We start from the raw sequence: 19371 nt of genomic DNA, 5'->3' as shown, positions 1-19371 counted from the left end.
TGCTTCGATCCACTGAGTTTTGGATGGTTTTGGGTCTCGTCCGTACACTTCGAGAGTGAGAGAGAGAGAGAAAGCCGTGAGGGAGGAGAGAGAGAGAGTGCTACGGGAAGGGAGAGAGAGTAGGGGGTTTAGATGGTCCAACATCCAATCCTCACCCTTCATCATCTAATTCCCTAACCAAAATTTTATAAAACTAAAATTTAAATCCAAAACTTATATAGAATTAATCCATATAATGTCACACACACGTACCTTAGCCCCCGCTAAGGGCAAATCCGACATTTGACGTCCTTAATAAGAAAATCTCGGGACGGGTTGTGACAATCTCCCCTCCTTATAGAATTTCATCCCTGAAATTCCCACAATCAAATAAACCGCTTAATACCCATATAACAACCTTGGGTACATCTCTCTCATTCAATCTTTTGTCTCCCAAGTAGCTTCTTCTACAGAATGGTTCCTCCACAACACCTTCACCAAACTCACCGTCTTGTTCCTTAGAACCTTATCTTTCCAATCCAAGATAGTGACTGGTTCCTCATCATATGTCAAATCCGGATTAATCTCTAGCGGTTGAGGAGGGATCACATGCGAATGATCAAAAATATAATGTCGAAGCATAGAGACGTGGAACACATTATGGACCTTAGATAACTCCAGAGGCAACTCCAACCAGTAGGCAACTTCACCAATTCTTTCAGTGATCTCATAAGGTCCAATGTATCTCGGACTTAGCTTTCCTCTTTCTCCAAATCATACCACACCTCTCCAAGGTGACAATTTCAAAAATACCCAAAAATACCCAATCGCCCACATTATACACTCGATCAGTGGCATGTCGATCAGCTAAACTCTTCTGTCGATCCTGGGCTGCTTTCAGATTAGACTTAATCACCTGAATATTTTGGATAGTCTCATCCACAATCTCAGGGCCTTCTAACATTCTTTCACCAACCTCAGACCAACACAATGGCGTACGACATGCCCTACCATAAAGTGCCTCAAATGGTGACATACCAATGCTCGAGTGAAAACTATTATTGTAGGCAAATTCCATCAAGTCCAGACGATCATGCCAGGAATCACCAAATTGTAACACTGAAGATCTCAGCATATCCTCCAACGTCTGAATCGTCCTCTCAGATTGCCCATCAGTTTGAGGATGATAAGCAGTGCTATAAAGCAAATTCGTACCAAGAGCTTCCTGAAAAGCTACCCAAAATTTAGAAGTAAATCTTGGGTCTCGATCAGAAATAATATTCACTGGAACTCCATGATACTTTACAATCTTCGTAATGAACAACTTAGCCAATTTATTCAGAGGATACTTTTCCCTCACTGGAATGAAGTGCGCTGACTTGGTAAGTCGATCTACAATCACCCAAACACCATCGAATCCATTTCGTGTACGAGGAAGCTTATACACGAAATCCATGGTTATATTTCACTAGTACATAACAGCATATTTACCACATCAATTCCATCACGGGCATCAACAGCTCGTGGTAGAAACTATTCAATTACCACGGTTAAATGTAGCTTGTGGTAGATAACATTAATTCACCACGGTCAAATTCTGGCCCGTTGTTAAAAGTAAATAATTTACAACGGTTTTTAATCCCGTGATGAAATATCAAAACCACCACGCGATATACTCGTTGTGGTTACTTCAAACAACCACACAGCCTTTTGAAAATTCACCACGGCATCGGCCTGTGGTGGATGTTTTTTTTTTTTTTTTTTTTTTAATATTTTGGAGGATATCATATATACTAAAACTCAAACGGGAAGGGACTGTGGATGACCAGTGGGTGGACCATTTTGCCCCTGGATTTTTCCTCTGGCTGTTCTTCTCTTTGGTTCTTGGGGTGCAAAAATGCCGGTTTTGTCCATGCTAGACGCGTGTTGGTAAGGGAATGATGCTGAATTTACGCGTATTGGTCATCTGGGAAAGGAAGAAAGGTGGAAAGGCAGAGCTCTTTCATTTGCTTCCACAGATTTCTCGAGCTCTCTCTCAAGCCTGGAACCCTAGCCTCCGCAAGCGAATCAGGTTTGTCTCTCGCTCTTTCTCTCTCACATATTTTTTTTCAATTCTGGACCGAATTTTGATCATCGTTGGAGCTCCTGCTTCCTCTTATTTTCCGTTTTTCTTTTCCTTTCATTTCTCTCTCTCGCTCTCCGTCACGATTCTCACCTTCTTCAAATTTTCAATTTATTTTGAAGAAAATGTTACCCAAAAAAGCTAGGGTTTCCTGGTGAGTCTTACCTCGACAATATACTTTGTTTGAATGTTTGATTTGAGTTGTTTGAATGTTTTATTTTACTTGAACTAGAGTCTCTGTGTTTCCCTTTGCTGATTGTTGTTTCTTTCGAGCAAAGTCTGGGTGGATTTTGGGAAAACAATCTGTTGTGTTTCGGCTTTTTTTTTTTTTTTTTTCTATCTGGGATTTTCAATTTTTGTCCGAATTTTTGGTTGATTTCAAGCCCAGTTTGGGGTACCTGCCTGCTCCTTAATTAATTTTTTATTAATTTCACTTTAAGCACTAATTATTACAATTCTTCCATTTTTGTTGGTGAAGGTACAAAGAATGGTGTGGACTATGAAGGAAGCTTGCTTTGTGTTGGAAGTATGTTGATGTCTTGGGCTCCCATCAAAATCTCTGATATCACTCCTCCTGATAGGTATTTGCTCTGCACTTTTTTCTCCTTTCATTTTTTCATATGTATACACGAAAACTTTGGGATGTCAATGATAACGTGTCTATATAATTGTACCAACACAATGTACCACTATGTTATTTCGATGCATTTGCTACAAATTTAGGATTTAGATAAGAGTAATGATTGAGATAAGGGTATGATGAGGCTGATATGAACTCAATCCACTTCTTGGCTTCATAACGTGGATGTTGAATGCATGCACTTTTTTAATTTTATATGCAAACAAAATCAAATCTTCTATTTGCTTTTGTTTTTTTGCTTGCTTCTGTTTTCAAACTTATTTTAATATAATTTTTGTTTTGGGATTAATTACATGCATAGAGTTTAGTAGATTTGGATTAAATTTTGGTTGAACAGATTGTGCTTAGAGTTTAGTAAGAAGGGGTGCCCTTAATATACATATATACACGCGCATATATATATTTTAGTATATTTTGCCATTAAGTTGTGAGTTGTGGTTATTTTAGGATTACTTTTGAGAAGCATCGTTGGAAACCATCATTGTCAACTATCTGATTGCAATGGACAAAGATTGGCTAACATTTTCGAGGTATATTATCTGCCTCAATGAATTTCATTTTTGACATTGATAACTAGGGTCTGTTTAAAGTGATTAAGATTTATTTATAATACAGACCATCAACAGAATACAGAGAGGGTGCACAAAAGTTTGTACAAGTTGCTAAAGAATATGGAGGAAATCGAGATAAGATCATTTGCCCGTGTATAATATGTCAAAACCAATGTTTTCAACTACCTGCGATTGTGTATGAACACTTGGTTATAAATGGAATAAATCCTTCATATACTACTTGGGTGTTCCATGGTGAACAAGAACCTATTCTTCAACAACATGACTATGCCAACGTGACAGAAACATATCAGATGTATAGGGATGTCTTGGCTGAAGATGATGGAACTGGAAAAGCAAACTTGCTAATTGGAGATGAGAATTTCAAACAAAAGGTTGAAGAAGCTGAAGCTTCTTTATATGAAGGTTGTACGAAATACACAAAGTTGTCAGCAACTGTAGTTTTATACAAGATTAAAGCTTCAAATGGTGCAACAGATAAGCTTTTTGACGAGCTCCTCCAAGCCTTAAAGGACATGTTTCCGGAAGGTAATACACTTCCAAATTCAATGAATTCGACAAAGAAGTTACTTAAGGTGTTTGATTTAGGGTTCGAGAAAATAGATGCATGTGTAAATGATTGCTGCTTATTTTGGAAAGACTTTGAACAACTTGAGACGTGTCCAAAGTGTGGTTCTTCACGTTGGCAGGTTGGTAAACGTAATAATCACATTTACAAAGGAGTTTCTGCAAAGGTGTTGCGCTACTTTCCTATTATACCAAGATTTAAGCGAATGTTTAAGGATGATGACATGGCCAAAGACTTAACATGGCATCATACTAACAAAAGTCAGGATGGTAAGATGCGACATCCAGTTGATTCGCCAACATGGGAGTCTATTGACACTAGATATCCTGATTTTGCCTCAGATCCACGAAACTTGAGACTTGGTAAACCCATTCCGCCAGATAAGCTCTAGATATAGTTGTTGGCCAGTTATATTAGTTACATACAATCTTCCTCCATGGTTAGCCATGTCGAAAGAGAATTTGATGTTGACGTTAATAATTCCTGGGAAGAAACAACCCGGAAATGATATTGATGTTTACTTGCAACCACTCATAGAAGATTTATGTGTGTTATGGAATGAAGGAGTGGGTGTATTTGATGCAACTACAAATTCTACTTTCAATTTGAGGGCTATTTTGATGTGGACAATCAGTGATTATCCCGCTTATGGTAACTTGGCTGGATGTTTTACAAAGGGCAGGTTTGCTTGTGTGGCATGTGGTGCTAACACGCGATCTTTGAGGTTGCCATTTAGTAAGAAGCATGTATATACCGGCAATAGAAGATTTCTTCCACCTTCTCATGAGTTTCGCAAGAAGGGTAAATGGTTTGATGGGAATGATGATATTGGGCAAAAACCAAGGGTATTGACAGGTGAAGAAGTTTTATATGCTTTCGAAGCAGCTGGAAGGGATTGGGGAAAAAAGTCAACTACACAAAAAGGCACAAAAAGGAAGATGAGTGTAAAGAAAGGTGTACAGACAACAGGAAGTGATCCTATTAACATATGGAAAAAGAAATCAATTTTCTTTGATTTGCCGTATTGGAAGGTTTGACAATTACACTTAACATTTAACTATAAAGAAAAGTATGATTTTTTTCACAACTAATTTGCTTATTTTTGCTTGTTTTGCAGAAATTATGTTTGAGGCATAATTTGGACATCATGCACATAGAGAAAAATGTTTGTGAAAGTATTGTTGGCACATTGCTACATATTAAAGGTAAATCAAAGGATGGACTTAATTGTCGTAAAGATTTAAAGGAATTGGGTATTTGGCATGATTTATGCATAACTGAAGAGAAAGGAAAAAAGATGAAACTACCTCCAGCACTTTACAACTTCTCTAAAGCAGAGAAACATATTTTCTGTAAGAGGTTGTTCGATATGAAGGTACCGGATGGTTATAGCTCAAATATTAGTAATTGTGTGGATCTAAGTGACTGCAATCTAATTGGACTCAAGTCCCATGATTGTCATGTCCTAATGCAACAATTGTTGCCAGTAGCAATAAGAGGTCTTTTGCCTAAAGGTCCAAGACATGCAATCTTTCGGTTGTGTGTATTTTTCCACGAACTCTATCAAGGAGTTATTGACAAAAGTAAGCTGGAAGTATTGGAGAATGAGGTTGCAGAAACAATATGCATGCTTGAGAAGTATTTTCCACCTTCTTTCTTTGATATTATGATTCACCTTACAATCCATTTAGTGAGGGAAGCTAGGCTATTTGGACCTGTTCATTATCGTTGGATGTATCCTTTTGAAAGATACTTTCGTATTTATATTTCTAGTATTAGCCTATTTTTTTGTTTTTCTATTTTAGATGACTTACTAGTTTATGACATGATTAAATTTCTTTCAGATTTATGAAGGTGTTAAAGGATTATGTTAGAAATCGAGCACGACCAGAGGGGTCTATGGTAGAGTGTGTCTTAGCTGACGAGTGTGTGAAATTTTGTAGTAAGTACATAAAACAAGCTGAAAATATCGGTTTACGACATAACCGATATGAGGATGAATCAATTGTTATTGGGAATCCTATTTCAGCTGGTGTGACAATGACCATGTCTTCAGAAATGTACCAAATTGCTCATCGTTACATATTGTTTAATAGCTCAGAAGCTGAGCCATATCGAGAGTGAGTTATGCACCCTTTTAGAAGCTTATGTGCATTGTATTTTATTAAAACTTCATAACATATTATTTTGTTCCACAATGCATGTTGAGGAGCTTAAGTATTCAGATCCGAGCCTTGTAGGCAAATTGAACAAGCTACATAGGATGCATGCAACTCAATTTTCATCTTGGCTCCGCAATAAGGTTGGATTTATATTCTTCTACTTTCTTTTTTTTTACTTTTAGGTAGGTAATTTGTAGTTCCAACAATATTATGTTTTTAGCATTCCATTAATTATTGAACAGGTTATTGCACTTGGACCGATAACACAAGTAATGTCATATTCAAGATATGTTGTAAATGGAAGGCGTTTTTGTACAAGAGCAAGTGAGAAGACTACACAAGACAGTGGTGTTTATCTTGAAGCTGAAACATCGGTCAATGGCACCGAAGAGATTAAAAAGGTTTTATACTATGGGGTGATTCAAGAGATTCTAGTGATGGACTATTACATGTTTCGGGTCCCCATATTTAAATGTGATTGGGCGAATACTAGTAATGGCATTAAGGTTGATGATGGATTTACTTTGGTCAACCTGCATCGTCTAAATCAATTTCAAAATGATCCATTTATTCTCGCTTCACAGGCCAAACAAGTATTTTATTCAAGAGAGAGTGAAACGTCTGATTGGTATGTTGTTCTAAAAGCACCTCCAAAAGGGTTCCATGACTTGGGAAAGTTTGACGAGGATGCTTACATGTCATATGCCCCATTAGATGTTTATAAACTTGATGATTATGTAGGTGATGAAGATGAAGGTTATGTTCGGGCAGATTGTGAGGCCATTCCTGTGTAAAACTAGACTATTATTGAATGAAAACATTTTTCACAAATTTCTCTACCTTTTTCTGGATCTTCTTAGGAAAACTGATATTTATGTGTATGGTTGTTTTTTTTTCTTCAAATCAGAATTAAATGAAAACGAAAAATTTCTCACCATAAAGTCCCCAACATGTATTGTTCCCATCTCCACCAACTGACCATTCTCTAATCCCAGTTATTTTACTATGTATTCTTTTGCTCGGCCAATTTTCTTCTTTGTGGCTCCTTTGGCGGCAGAGCAAATTTCTGTTTGAACCTCACAGGTTCAGAGAAGCTCATACACAAAAGTAAAGATGATTCGGAAAGCATCCACATGTTAAAAAAAAATCATAAGCTCTACTCTTTACACTTGTCTTCTTGACGACAAGCAAATGTACAGGCAAGCAGCAATATTGCATCCCGATTTCTTCCTCTAGTGTAAATATTTTAAATTGAAGATCGAATTCATTCATTGTATTCATATATGGTCAAAGAGTGTAGCTGTAAAAAGTCATCAAAATCGGAGTTAAAATAACCGTTAAATCGTGATTTTTCGTTGATAACCGTCGAAAAGTTTTGTCCCGTTACTCGATCTCTGAATGTTTGTTTTTTGCAATTTTTGGTGTATGCGATCTCGAAGTATATACAAACAAGTTTGACGGTTGGATCGTTGAAATTAGTTTCGTAGAATGCGTATCCCATCAAAACGATAGATTCGCTAACACTTAAAAGTTTATTTATACTTTCATTAAGTATAATATAAGATTTTGTGGTATCCATTAATGTAAATATTTTAAATTGAAGATCGAGTTCATTCATTATATTCATATAGGGTCAATGAGTGTATCTGTAAAAAATCATCAAAATTAGAGTTAAAATAACCATTAAATCGTGATTTTTCGTTGATAACCGTCGAAAAGTTTTGTCCCGTTACTTGATCTCTGAATGTTTATTTTTTTCAATTTTTGGTGTATGCGATCTCGAAGTATATACAAACATGTTTGACGGTTGGATCGTTGAAACTAGTTTCGTAGAATGCGTATCCCATCAAAACAATAGATTCACTAATACTTAAGAGTTTATTCATACTTTCATCAAGTATAAAATAAGATTTTGTGGTATCCATTAGTGTAAATGTTTTAAATTGAAGATCGAATTCATTCAGTGTATTCATATACGGTGAAGAAGTGTAGCTGTAAAAAATCATCAAAATTGGAGTTAAAATAACCGTTAAATCATGATTTTTCGTTGATAACCGTTGAAAAGTTTTATCCCGTTACTCGATCTCTGAATGTTTGTTTTTTGCAATTTTTGGCGTATGCGATCTCGAAGTATATACAAACAAGTTTGACGGTTGGATCATTGAAATTAGTTTCGTAGAATGCGTATCCCATCAAAACGATAGATTCGCTAACACTTAAAATTTTATTCATACTTTCATTAAGTATAACATAAGATTTTGTGGTATCCATTAATGTAAATATTTTAAATTGAAGATCGAGTTCATTCATTGTATTCATATAGAGTCAATGAGTGTAGCTGTAAAAAATCACCAAAATCGGAGTTAAAATAACCGTTAAATAGTGATTTTTCGTTGATAACCGTTGAAAAGTTTTGTCCCGTTACTCGATCTCTGAATGTTTGTTTTTTGCAATTTTTGGTGTAGGCGATCTCGAAGTATATACAAACATGTTTGACGGTTGGATCGTTGAAACGAGTTTCGTAGAATGCGTATCCCATCAAAACAATAGATTCACTAACACTTAAGAGTTTATTTATACTTTCATCAAGTATAACATAAGATTTTGTGGTATCCATTAGTGTAAATGTTTTAAATTGAAGATCAAATTCATTCAGTGTATTCATATACGGTGAAGAAGTGTAGCTGTAAAAAATCATCAAAATTAGAGTTAAAATAACCGTTTAATCATAATTTTTTGTTGATAACCGTCGAAAAAATTTGTCCCGTTATTTGATATTTGAATGTTTGTTTTGCGATTTGACCAAAACAAATAAAAAATGATAATTACAATTCGATGGAATCTGCTAACCTCGGTCATCCCTCTGCTCCCTCTTGATCTCTCTCTCCCAGTGTCGAGAAATTATAGAGTAGTATGCTTTCATTAAATCTCACAATCTGTCCTTAATTATGTTTTATGGAATTTTATTATCATTTTGACCTTTTAAAAATTAAAAAAAAAGAAAAGAACAAACAGAGGAGATGGACGGTCTCCTTCCCCATCCGACCCAACCCCTCCCTCTTCCCAGCCATTCCTTTCTCCCCCAAAACCCAGCCCACCTTCTTCCCCAAACCCCAAGCCATTCCTTCTTCCCAAAACCCAACCTTCCTTCTTCCCCGAACCTAGCTTTCCTTCATCCTCAAACCCTATCTTCAACGATTTCTTTATCTAAAAATGATGATTCTCAAATGCAGTCTTCCTTCTTCCCCAAAACGCAGCCTTCCTTCTTCCCTTGGCTGGAGGTCCTTTTTTTATGGTTATCAATTTTTTTACCCCAGATTGCGAAATCCACAAAACCTTCAATACGGTTCTCATCGATTGAGAGTAACCATTACTCTCCTCCCTCTCGATTCATGATACCTGAGCTCCCTCCCTCAGCTTCTCTAAAGTCGACGACTCCGAGTCTCCGACCACCACCATCTGCTCCTCTCAACTTCGACCACCACCTCATGGTCATGAGTCTCCTGACTCCTGAGTTCTGACCAATCCATTTCGAAGCCACAAGGTAATTCAAATATCTATAAGTATCATACCCTAAACATTTTTTATTGTATGTTAAGTACCAATTACTGTATAATTTGCACCTCGGTTAGGAACCATGGATAGATTACCGCAATGTTCTTTAAGTTTTCAAAGGGTCTATTCACTAATTTCTCTTTTGGGTTATTTTTGGATTTGGACCCTGCATTGGATGTCTTGGAGATGTTAATTTGGATTGGATTTGGATGTTATTTTGGATTTGGAATTTGGATGTTATTTTGGAATTGGAATTTGGATGTTATTTTGGATTTGGAATTTGGATTTGGATAATAATATTAATATGTGCTGCTGGGCACAATCTGTGCTTCAATACTCCCCTAATATGTGCTGCTGCAGTGCACTGCAGTGCATCCTCAATTCTTGAAGACAGCTCCTGTGAGTGTATGTGCTGCTGCAGTGCTGTTGTGCATTGCAGTGCAGCGGCTGGAGCCTTTTTTTTATAAAAATGATGTATATAAGAGAGTTGCAACCCGTGCCCACCCCTAGTATCAGAGTCCCAATAAACTTTTAATTTTATGGCTATAAGAGAGTCCGAATGATAATATAATTGTAAAACAATTAACATAATAATAGTTAATATATTTTTTATTGGAAAGAAAACTTAATTAAAAACCCACGATGCCAACAAACTGCCGTGCAAAGTTCCCACCACCAGTCGCTTGCAGTTAATATTTGGCTATCCCCTCAATCCTTCTCTTCACATCGTTCTTTTTTACTAGGATGCAAAGATTATTCACTGATCTCTCTCTGTAAATTTGGTTTAAATTTTTAGGTGTCTATGGATTTTGATGGTTTGCCAGACGGTGACGAGATGCACTCAAGTGATGATGTGAATGAAGCAAAAAAGAGAAAGGGAAGAGGTCCAACAATGTTGGATTATAATGCTCTGTCAAAGGCCAAACAAATTGGCGTTCAATTCAATGACAAAGGACAACATTTTGGTGCTGGATCAGCGAGTTTGAGTTCGTCGGCAGGGATCCTTGCAAGACAACTAATACCAGTAACTTACGCAAGTTGGGATGAGGTTCCTACAATTTTGAAAGATAAATTATGGGCTGCTGTGAAGGTAAAAGTTATAACCGAAGCTGTGCTCTTATTTCCTAACTAGTTTGTTCTTCTATAATACATATAAAAAATCAATTATCTTTTTTATGTTAATAAAGATTCATGGTTAATGCAGCAAAAATACGATTTGGCACCCTGTCGTAAGAAGATATTATTAACACAAATGTCTGGATGTTGGCGTACATACAAAGCCACGTTGACAAAACAAATAAGATCCCTTGATGATGGTCCTGATGCAATGGAACAAATGCAACTCTTGAAGCCTGCTAATGTTGAGAAACAGGCTGATTGGGACAAATTTGTTAAACATCGATGCTCTCCTGAGTTTGATGTAAGCTTGTTTGTATTAAATTTTAAATTAATGATTAGGTTTTCTATGCATGGATGTTGGTTAAATGAAGTTCCTTGTTATCTATTTTTCTTTGTTAGGCAATTAGTGAGAAGTTCAAAAAGTTGAAATCATTCCATACTCTCCCTCATGTGATGAGTCGTAAAGGATATGCACGCTTGGAGGACGAGCTGGTATGAACCTTTGTATATATTTTAATTTCATTTCAGTGACAACACACTTATACGAAGTTTAAATTATGGATTAATTAATAGAGAAACAAAGGTACACCTGAGGAGGATTTAAATAGAGTCAGTCTTTGGATAGTTGCTCGTACAAGAAAAAATGGTCAACCCGTAAATGAGATAGTGTCAAAGAAAATGGTACGAAGCTTCAGTTTGAAATTATCCTTGTGTTATTTTTTGTTCATTTTTCTTTTAATCTTGTAAATGATTTTTAAATGTATAGGATGACATTAAGTTGGCTAATGAAATGCCAACAACAGACAATGGTTCTATAAAAGATGATGCCTTATCACAAGCACTTGGACCTGAACATCGAGGTCGACTTCGTGGAGGTGGTTATGGGGTTACACCTTCTAGATATGATGCCCAAACATATGCCAGCATGAGTAATCGAGAGCTTAGAGACCGACTACAAAATGTCGAAGGAAAATTGCGGGAAGTGTTTGATCTTGTGTTGGCTAAACAACAAAATGAGGTAATTATATATGCAACTTTGTATATATTTATAAAATGATAAAAGATTTACGGCATGATCAATTTGTATATATAGTTAGAGCTTACTTGAGGGAAGCTAATGGTTCCATCGTAAATACCCACCAACACTGGATGAATATTTGTCAGCAATACTTGATACATCCAACTTTACCCTAGCAACCACATCTTTTATCGGAAAGGGAGATATTTGTTACAAAAGACTCATTGGATTGGTTTTTTATTGAGTACAAATAAAACAATAACGGTCTAAAAAATATATTCTAACTTCTAATCATATCGCTGCAGGGAAATGGTAAAGAAACTAATACCAATGATGCAATTCAAGTCTCCACAAATAGGCCTCAGGTAAAAATGTGTCATTAGTAAATATTGGTATTTTGTTGAATCTGAAATTGATCAACTTCTATTTCTTGCGTATTCACTAGTCGCAGGGAGGCTGTATAGATCTCCAAAGAACTAAGAATGGTGTAAAACAGGTTCCCAATTCCAGTTACCAGGTTTCCAGATCATCTCCCCAGGTATGAAACTGATTTTGTTTAACTTGTCTCGATGTCTTCATCATTAGATAGAAAGAAAATAGTGAACATGTTCACTTTCAGGCTTAGTTAGTCTATGTAGCTAATAGTTTCTTTGCATCTATCTTGTTATCAGTTGTTTCTTTTGATTTTGATTATTTGCATTTATCTTTTTATCAGTTACAATGTAATAAGAAAAGTGCACCAGAGGCTAACGATGGTTCTAGACACACTTCAAAAGCTAGTTCTCAGGTACATATATGATCCCAAGTATAGCACAGTGGAAATATAATAAGACATAGCAGATGTTGATAATTAGATTGTTTTTGTTTTGTTATTAGATACAATGTGATAGAAGAAGTGCACAAGAAGCTGACGATGCTTCTAGACAAGCTTCCAAAGCTAGTTCCCAGGTATACGAGAACAAGTACTAAATAGTTAGCTTATGAAACTTATGAGATTTTGATATAAATTGATCGAATTTTGTGTCTTCCATGTTTGGTTGTCACAGAGAAGTAGTCCAAACATAAAAAGAGACAACATTAAGAGAAAAGAAGGTTCTAAAGCCACTTCTCAGGTAGTAAACACATGCTTGATAATAATTGTTAAATAGTTTGATAACTTAATCATTTAAAATTGATGTTCTTATTTGATTTCTTTATGCTAGTTACAACCCGTTGGTATTTTACGAGGGTCTTCATGCAAGTTACTAAATTGGCTCAGAAATGGACAAGTTGTTGCAACTGGAGAAATAGAATCAACAAATCCTGAGGCGAAAGTTCATCACATGGTGCTTGGTCCTGATTGCTGGAAAGTTTGGGTAACTGTTGTCAAAGTGGAGAATATATCTTTGTACCGCCCTACAAGTGAATTTCGTGTCCTGGAGGATGCTGTGTCTAGTACAATTGCCTGGCCATCAAAGTACGTCCGAGTTGGAGAGTAATTTTAGTTCGTACTTAGACTAGAAAATGGTACTTTGACACTACATAGATAGTACTTTATGACTTCCGTTTATGTATTCATTAGGCACTACATGGATAATACTTTATGACTTCCGTTTATGTATTCATTTGGAAACTCAAGTATTTTTAAATTATGTTATAATATTATCAAGTATTTTTTATGTGCTTATTATATTGTAGTAAATCTGCAATTTTGTTGGTTATTCTATACTAAAATATATAAATACAGATATATATATATATATTTGTTAAATGATTTTTTTTTTAATTTTGGAAAATAATTTATAACGGGCATTAGCTGTGGTTAATTAGTAATCGACAACGGTCATAGCACGTGATGTTAGATCTCAATCTACCACGGGTACAATCCGTGGTTATATTGCAGTTGACAACGGGCATAGCCCGTGGTAGAAATTAAACTTTTAATCACATCCAGAATACTAACGGGCATAGTGTCCGTGGTGGATTGCCATTTAGCACGGGCATTAGCTGTGGTTAATGAGTAATCGACAACGGTCATAGCACGTGGTGTTAGATCTCAATCTACCACGGGTACAATCCGTGGTCATATTGCAGTTGACAACGGGCATAGCCCGTGGTCGAAAATTAGACTTTTTATCACATCCAGAATACTAACGGGCACAGTATCCGTGGTGGATTGCAATTTATCACGGGCATTCACCGTGATAGATGAACTTTTTTCTTCTAGTGTTTTCCCATTTCCACTGGGGAACGGGAAGTGGCTGCATTCGCCCAAAATGCTTCTTTCTTTCTGCTTTAACTTGCTGGCAAATAATACATCTATTCACATACTCAGCAATTTCCCTCTTCATACCCGGCCAATAATAAAATGGTCGAATGGTATGATACATCTTAGTTCCTCATGGATGCATCGCATAAGCTGAACAATGCGCTTCATCCAAAATCATCTTCTTTAATTCCTCATTATTCGGAACATACATTCTGTTCTCCTGCATAAGCATACCATCTGATTCTCGAATCCTGAGGTCTTTCTTTTTCCCTTCATTTCTTAATTGAACCATTTCTTGAATTTCTTCATCCACCATCTGAGCTTCGAGTATATGATCCACCAAAACTGGCCTGACTTGAAAACTAGCAAGAAAAGCTTCGCTTCGATCTTCCAACTCCAACTTTACTCCAGTTGTCCTCAGTTCAGCAAGAAGGGGAACATGACAAGCATATAAAGCATTGAGTCTACCTTGAGGTTTCCTACTCAGTGCATCAGCTACCACATTAGCACGACCCGGATGATACTCAATAGTGCAGTCATAATCATTTAATAATTCCATCCATCTTCGCTGACGAAGATTAAGATCATGTTGAGCAAATAGATACTGAAGACTCTTGTGATCAGTGAAGATCTTACACTTCTCACCATATAGATAATGCCTCCAAATCTTCAAAGCAAAGACAATGGTTGCCAATTCAAGATCGTGAGTAGGATAATTCCTTTCATGATTTTTCAACTGTCGAGAAGCATAAGCAATCACTCTATTATGCTGCATCAAAACACATCCCAAACCATTCAAGGAAGCATCACTGTAAATCTCAAAATTACCGTTATCATCAGGAAGTACCAATACTGGAGCATGAGTGAGGCAATCTTTCAATTGCTGGAAACTTCGCTCACAATTCTCATCCCACTCGAATTTAACATCCTTCCTGGTCAACTTCGTTAACGGCAAAGCAATCATAGAAAAATCCTAAACAAACCGTCGATAATAGCCTGCCAAACCAAGAAAACTTCGTACCTCAGTGACGGTTCGAGGTTGCTCCCAGTTCTCCACTGCTGCTATCTTTTGCGGATCTACTTGAATTCCTTGAGTCGATACAACATGCCCCAAAAATGCCACTTCAGTCAACCAAAACTGACATTTACTGAACTTGGCATACAATTGATGTTCCCTCAACTTCTTTAATACCAAGTTAAGGTGTCGGATATGATCTGCTTTAGATTTAGAGTATACCAGAATATCATCAATAAAAACAATAACAAATTTATCAAGATATTGCTAGAATACCTCGTTCATCAACCTCATGAAAGTTGCAGGTGCATTGGTTAACCCAAATGGCATAACCAAAAATTCATAATGTCCGTAACGGGTTCGGAAAGCCGTCTTAGGTACATCTTCATCCTTAATCTTCAACTGATAATAACCAGATCTCAAGTCAATCTTAGAGAATACACACGCACCTTTCAGCTGGTCAAACAAATCATCGATGCGAGGCAATGGATAACGGTTTTTAATCGTTACCCGGTTCAATTGCCTATAATCAATCCATAATCTCAGAGTTCCATCTTTCTTTCTCACAAATAATACTGGAACTCCCCAAGGTGACGAACTAGGTTGAATGAAACCTTTATCAAGTAATTCTTGTAACTGAATTTTTAATTCTCTCAACTCAGCTGGAGCCATTCTATAAGGAGTTAGAGATATAGGATCAGTACCTGGAAGTAAATCAATAGAGAATTCCACATCTCTGTCTGGCGGCAACCCCGGCAAATCATCAGGAAATACATCAGGATAATGCCTGACCACACCAACTTCTCCTATACTGGTAGGAACAACATCATTTAACACCACATGTGCTAAATATCCTTGGCAACCCTTCGATAATAACTTCCTTGCTCTTATGGCAGAAATAACATCATGTCTCACCCCACTTCTTTCACCCACAAAAGTAACCTCGGGTAGTCCATGACGATAAAAAGTAACCGATTTCCCATAACAATCAATATGGGCACGATTATAATGCAACCAATATGCTCCAAGAATCACATCAAAATCCACAATATCTAACGGAATAAGATCAACTGGCATAACTACGCCCTCTACCATCACTGGACACCCAAGATACACACTATCAACATAACATTTATCTCCTCTAGGCATGGCAAACTCTAAATCAAATCCTAGAGGCGACGGGTGAGGTTGAGTCATTTGAGCAAACGTATGAGAAATCACAGAATGCGTAGCACCACAATCAATCAAAACCCTAGCAAAATGACCAAGAACATTTAACGTCCCCATGATCAAGTCTGGATGGTTCTGAGCATCTTGAAGTGAGATGTGATTAACACGCCCCTGAGCTTGCTGTCGTCCACCACGACCTCTGATGCCCTGATTACCTCGCCCCTAAGAAGTACGTCCCTGGCCTGACTGACTAGGCTGCCTAGATGATTCTGCACCACCAGCAGTAACTTCTCCCTGACGGGGCTGACCTCCCTGATGCCACTGAGATCCACCAGCTGGCATGGAAGAATAAGAAGAATAACCCCTAAAGTCCTGGGAATACCCTGTCTGAGAATAAGGCTCCTTGGGATACTGATAAGGTCCAGAAGCATAAAGAGCAGCATCTCCCTAGTAGTGGTAAGCACCACCACGACCCGACTGGCCATAATTGCCTGGTCCAAAACTCTGCTGAATCGGCACTGGAGGTGGCATAGTGGTCTGCTGAGGTCTCTGCTGACCTTGGGGACAGTGAGAAGCCCGATGTCCCATTTGCCCACAAGTATAACAAGCACAACCACATCTCCTGCACTCACCATGATGACGAAAATTACAACGGCGACACCACGGAGCACCAGAACCACCAGCATCACCGGAATCCCTCTGCCTCTGAAATCTGGGTCCACCAGAAAATCTTCCACCACCTCTCCTCGGGCCAGTAATACTATATCCACCACTAGAAGAACTCGAACTCGCCCCACTCTTCTTAAAATTCTGAGTCTTGCGAGGTCCCGGAATAGAGATACCTTTACCTTTATCATCATTCTTCTGACCATCATTCTTGTCTTCGTCATCCTCACTCTCACTGGGAAGATTATCGGAGTCCTCCATCCTAACCAAAATCTCAAAAAACTCATGATAATCGGCGCAGGGAAGTGCACTGGAAAAAGTCCGCCATTTTCTCTTAGTTCCCAACTTGAAACGTCGAAGCATCTCTACCTGATTACCAGCTGTATCAGGGTCATAACGTGACAAATCAGTAAACTTTCTGTAGTACTCATAAGCTGACATATTCCTCTGTTTCAATCGAGTAAACTCTTGCTTTTTACGATCAATGTATTCTGGAGGGACAAATCTCTTCATAAAGTTCTCTTTGAATACTTTCCAGTCAGCAGCCGTCTCAGGTGACATGTACCTAGTCTGATTTTCCCACCAAGCTACTGGCTCACGGCCCAAAAACCAGGTAGTGGTCTCAACCCACCTATCAGCAGGAAAGTTCCCCTGACTTTGCATCACCTGAAACGTCTTTTCAATATGGTCTAGCCATTTCTCTGCCCCCTCGTGACCCTCATCACCCATAAAATGATCTAATTTCAAGTTGTACATGGTCTCCAGGGATTTTCATATTTCTTGGAGGAAGATAATCTCTAATATTTTGAGTTATTGAGTTAGTTTATATTGCTTCTCTCGATTGAGTATTTTAAACGGGAGATTATATCATTTAATTGCTCCTTTTGAGACTTGAGCATTAAATGGAGAAAAATATTATTTTGTAGAATATTATTTCATGAGATTAATTCTAATTAGGTGATTTTATTTTCATATTATACTGGTTATCAAATTAGAATTAGAATTACTAAGAGATTATCTCCTATTATCTCTTGAATTAATAATGTGGATTGATTATTGATAGGATCATATTTATGCGACTTAATTAGCTTGTTTCCTTGCATTTACGTTGCTAGTACTTAGTAATTTTAGTATTTTAAGCTATTTTTGATGCAATTTCAGGTTTTAAGGACAAAGTATGCAAACATGCGCATTTTGGAGCCTTTTGGAGCCTTTTGGAGCAGTTTTGGGCATGGAATGGATAGCTTATGCTTGGAGCAAGGTGGATGGATGAAATTGAAGATCAAAGGAGGCTAGGAATGAATAATGAAATGAAGAAATGAAAATGAAGAACAAAGAGTTCAGAATTGGAAACCAAAGTTTCTAATCTTGGAGGTTTCCATTCTTGAAAGTTTCTATTCTTGGCTTGGAAGTTTCCTAATCCTTCCTCACCTATGTTCCAGCCACAAAAGGATTCCAAAAATATGTTAGGACATTTAATTACATATTCTAGAAGCCCTAAAACCTTCCCTAAGGTCCATGCCACACCAAATCTGCAAGGATCCTTCCTTGCCGCAATTCTCTCCTCTAATCAGCCATTCCGCATTCCACCCTTCACCATAACCTACCTACATCCATCCACCACCACAATTCACCATAAATCATCAACAAACACCCTTGTGTCGCAGCAAAGAAGAAAAAAGGAGTCCCTTGGACGTGCTTGCCATTCAAGACGTTAGATTGTTGGAGCGTTTCTAGGTGTTTTCATTCTTTGTTTTCAATGTCTAAATTTATGTATCTTTGTTTTGCGTTTATGAGGAACTAAGCCCTTCTTAATTAGGGGGTGATTCGAAACCATGTTCATGCTTGCAATATGAATTGATTACTTTTGGTTGTGATTTCATAAGTTGTGAATTCAATTCGTTTAACTGCTTGATTGATAACGTATTCGTGTATGTTTGTTAAGAGTGCACGCTTAGTTTTCATGCATGAATATGATGCTAGAATATAAGGGAGTTTCACCTAATAGTTACAAACTTATATTTGCAAGTAGTGGAGGTCACTTATAAACGATCGCGTTAAATGAATTCTTGGCATAAGTTTCATGCTCATCATAGTAACGAGTGCCTCGTCAATACTTATCGTTCTCATGTTGCTTAATGATCTTTGATTGTATCTTTATTGTGCTTTTCACGTAAAGGACTTTTGAAGAATGTGTTGAGTTGTTGTATGCGCTTTCCCATCCAATTCAATAACTTAAGGAGAACTTGAAGGTTAATTTAAGCGGACCTAATTAACCTGGGGTGTTGAGTTTCATGATTTATTGAACGAACAACTGAAAATTGGTTTGTATGCAAGTGTGTCATGTGTGGAGAAGAACCCTCTAGCTAGCCCATCATCCATAGTTTGATCCAAATTCGTCTAGAATCTGTTTTCAATTTACAATCTGTTTCGCAAGTTTAATTTCGTCCAAAATCAAAACCCCCTTGACTTTATTGAGTCTTATTAGTTAGAAAGTACTTTAGTTTGTGTTTTTAAGTGTTTTGGTTCAAGTTATA

The 19371-nt window shown here is 37.3% G+C and overlaps 2 protein-coding genes across 4 annotated transcripts; both read left to right on the top strand.

Moving 5' to 3' along the window:
• The first annotated feature begins 2582 nt into the window (after window positions 1-2582).
• Window positions 2583-5464, top strand: LOC114824589 (uncharacterized). Its single transcript, XM_070817126.1, has 5 exons — window positions 2583-2682; window positions 3189-3271; window positions 3357-3841; window positions 4003-4912; window positions 4999-5464. Exons 2-4 carry the CDS (start codon window positions 3243-3245, stop codon window positions 4008-4010), a joined length of 522 nt encoding a protein of 173 aa, XP_070673227.1. The 5' UTR covers window positions 2583-2682; window positions 3189-3242; the 3' UTR covers window positions 4011-4912; window positions 4999-5464.
• Window positions 5465-6062: 598 nt separating this feature from the next.
• On the top strand, window positions 6063-13386 carry LOC103408432 (uncharacterized). 3 transcript variants are annotated; one of them, XM_070817121.1, is made up of 10 exons: window positions 6066-6183; window positions 6286-6671; window positions 6785-6844; window positions 11619-11735; window positions 12041-12100; window positions 12181-12273; window positions 12451-12522; window positions 12612-12683; window positions 12782-12847; window positions 12938-13386. In XM_070817121.1, the coding sequence occupies exons 3-10, from the start codon at window positions 6788-6790 to the stop codon at window positions 13211-13213; spliced, it is 813 nt and encodes a 270-aa protein (XP_070673222.1). In that variant the 5' UTR covers window positions 6066-6183; window positions 6286-6671; window positions 6785-6787; the 3' UTR covers window positions 13214-13386. The 3 variants fall into 3 exon arrangements, with proteins under 3 accessions (XP_070673221.1, XP_028949098.2, XP_070673222.1); XM_070817120.1 differs by lacking the exon at window positions 6286-6671 and having other exon boundaries at window positions 6063-6183; XM_029093265.2 differs by having other exon boundaries at window positions 6065-6183; window positions 6286-6844.
• Window positions 13387-19371: the final 5985 nt, after the last annotated feature.

Source organism: Malus domestica, chromosome 02 (genome assembly GCF_042453785.1).
Source record: "Malus domestica chromosome 02, GDT2T_hap1".
NCBI lineage: Eukaryota > Viridiplantae > Streptophyta > Magnoliopsida > Rosales > Rosaceae > Malus > Malus domestica.
This window is presented reverse-complemented; position numbering and strand designations above follow the sequence as displayed.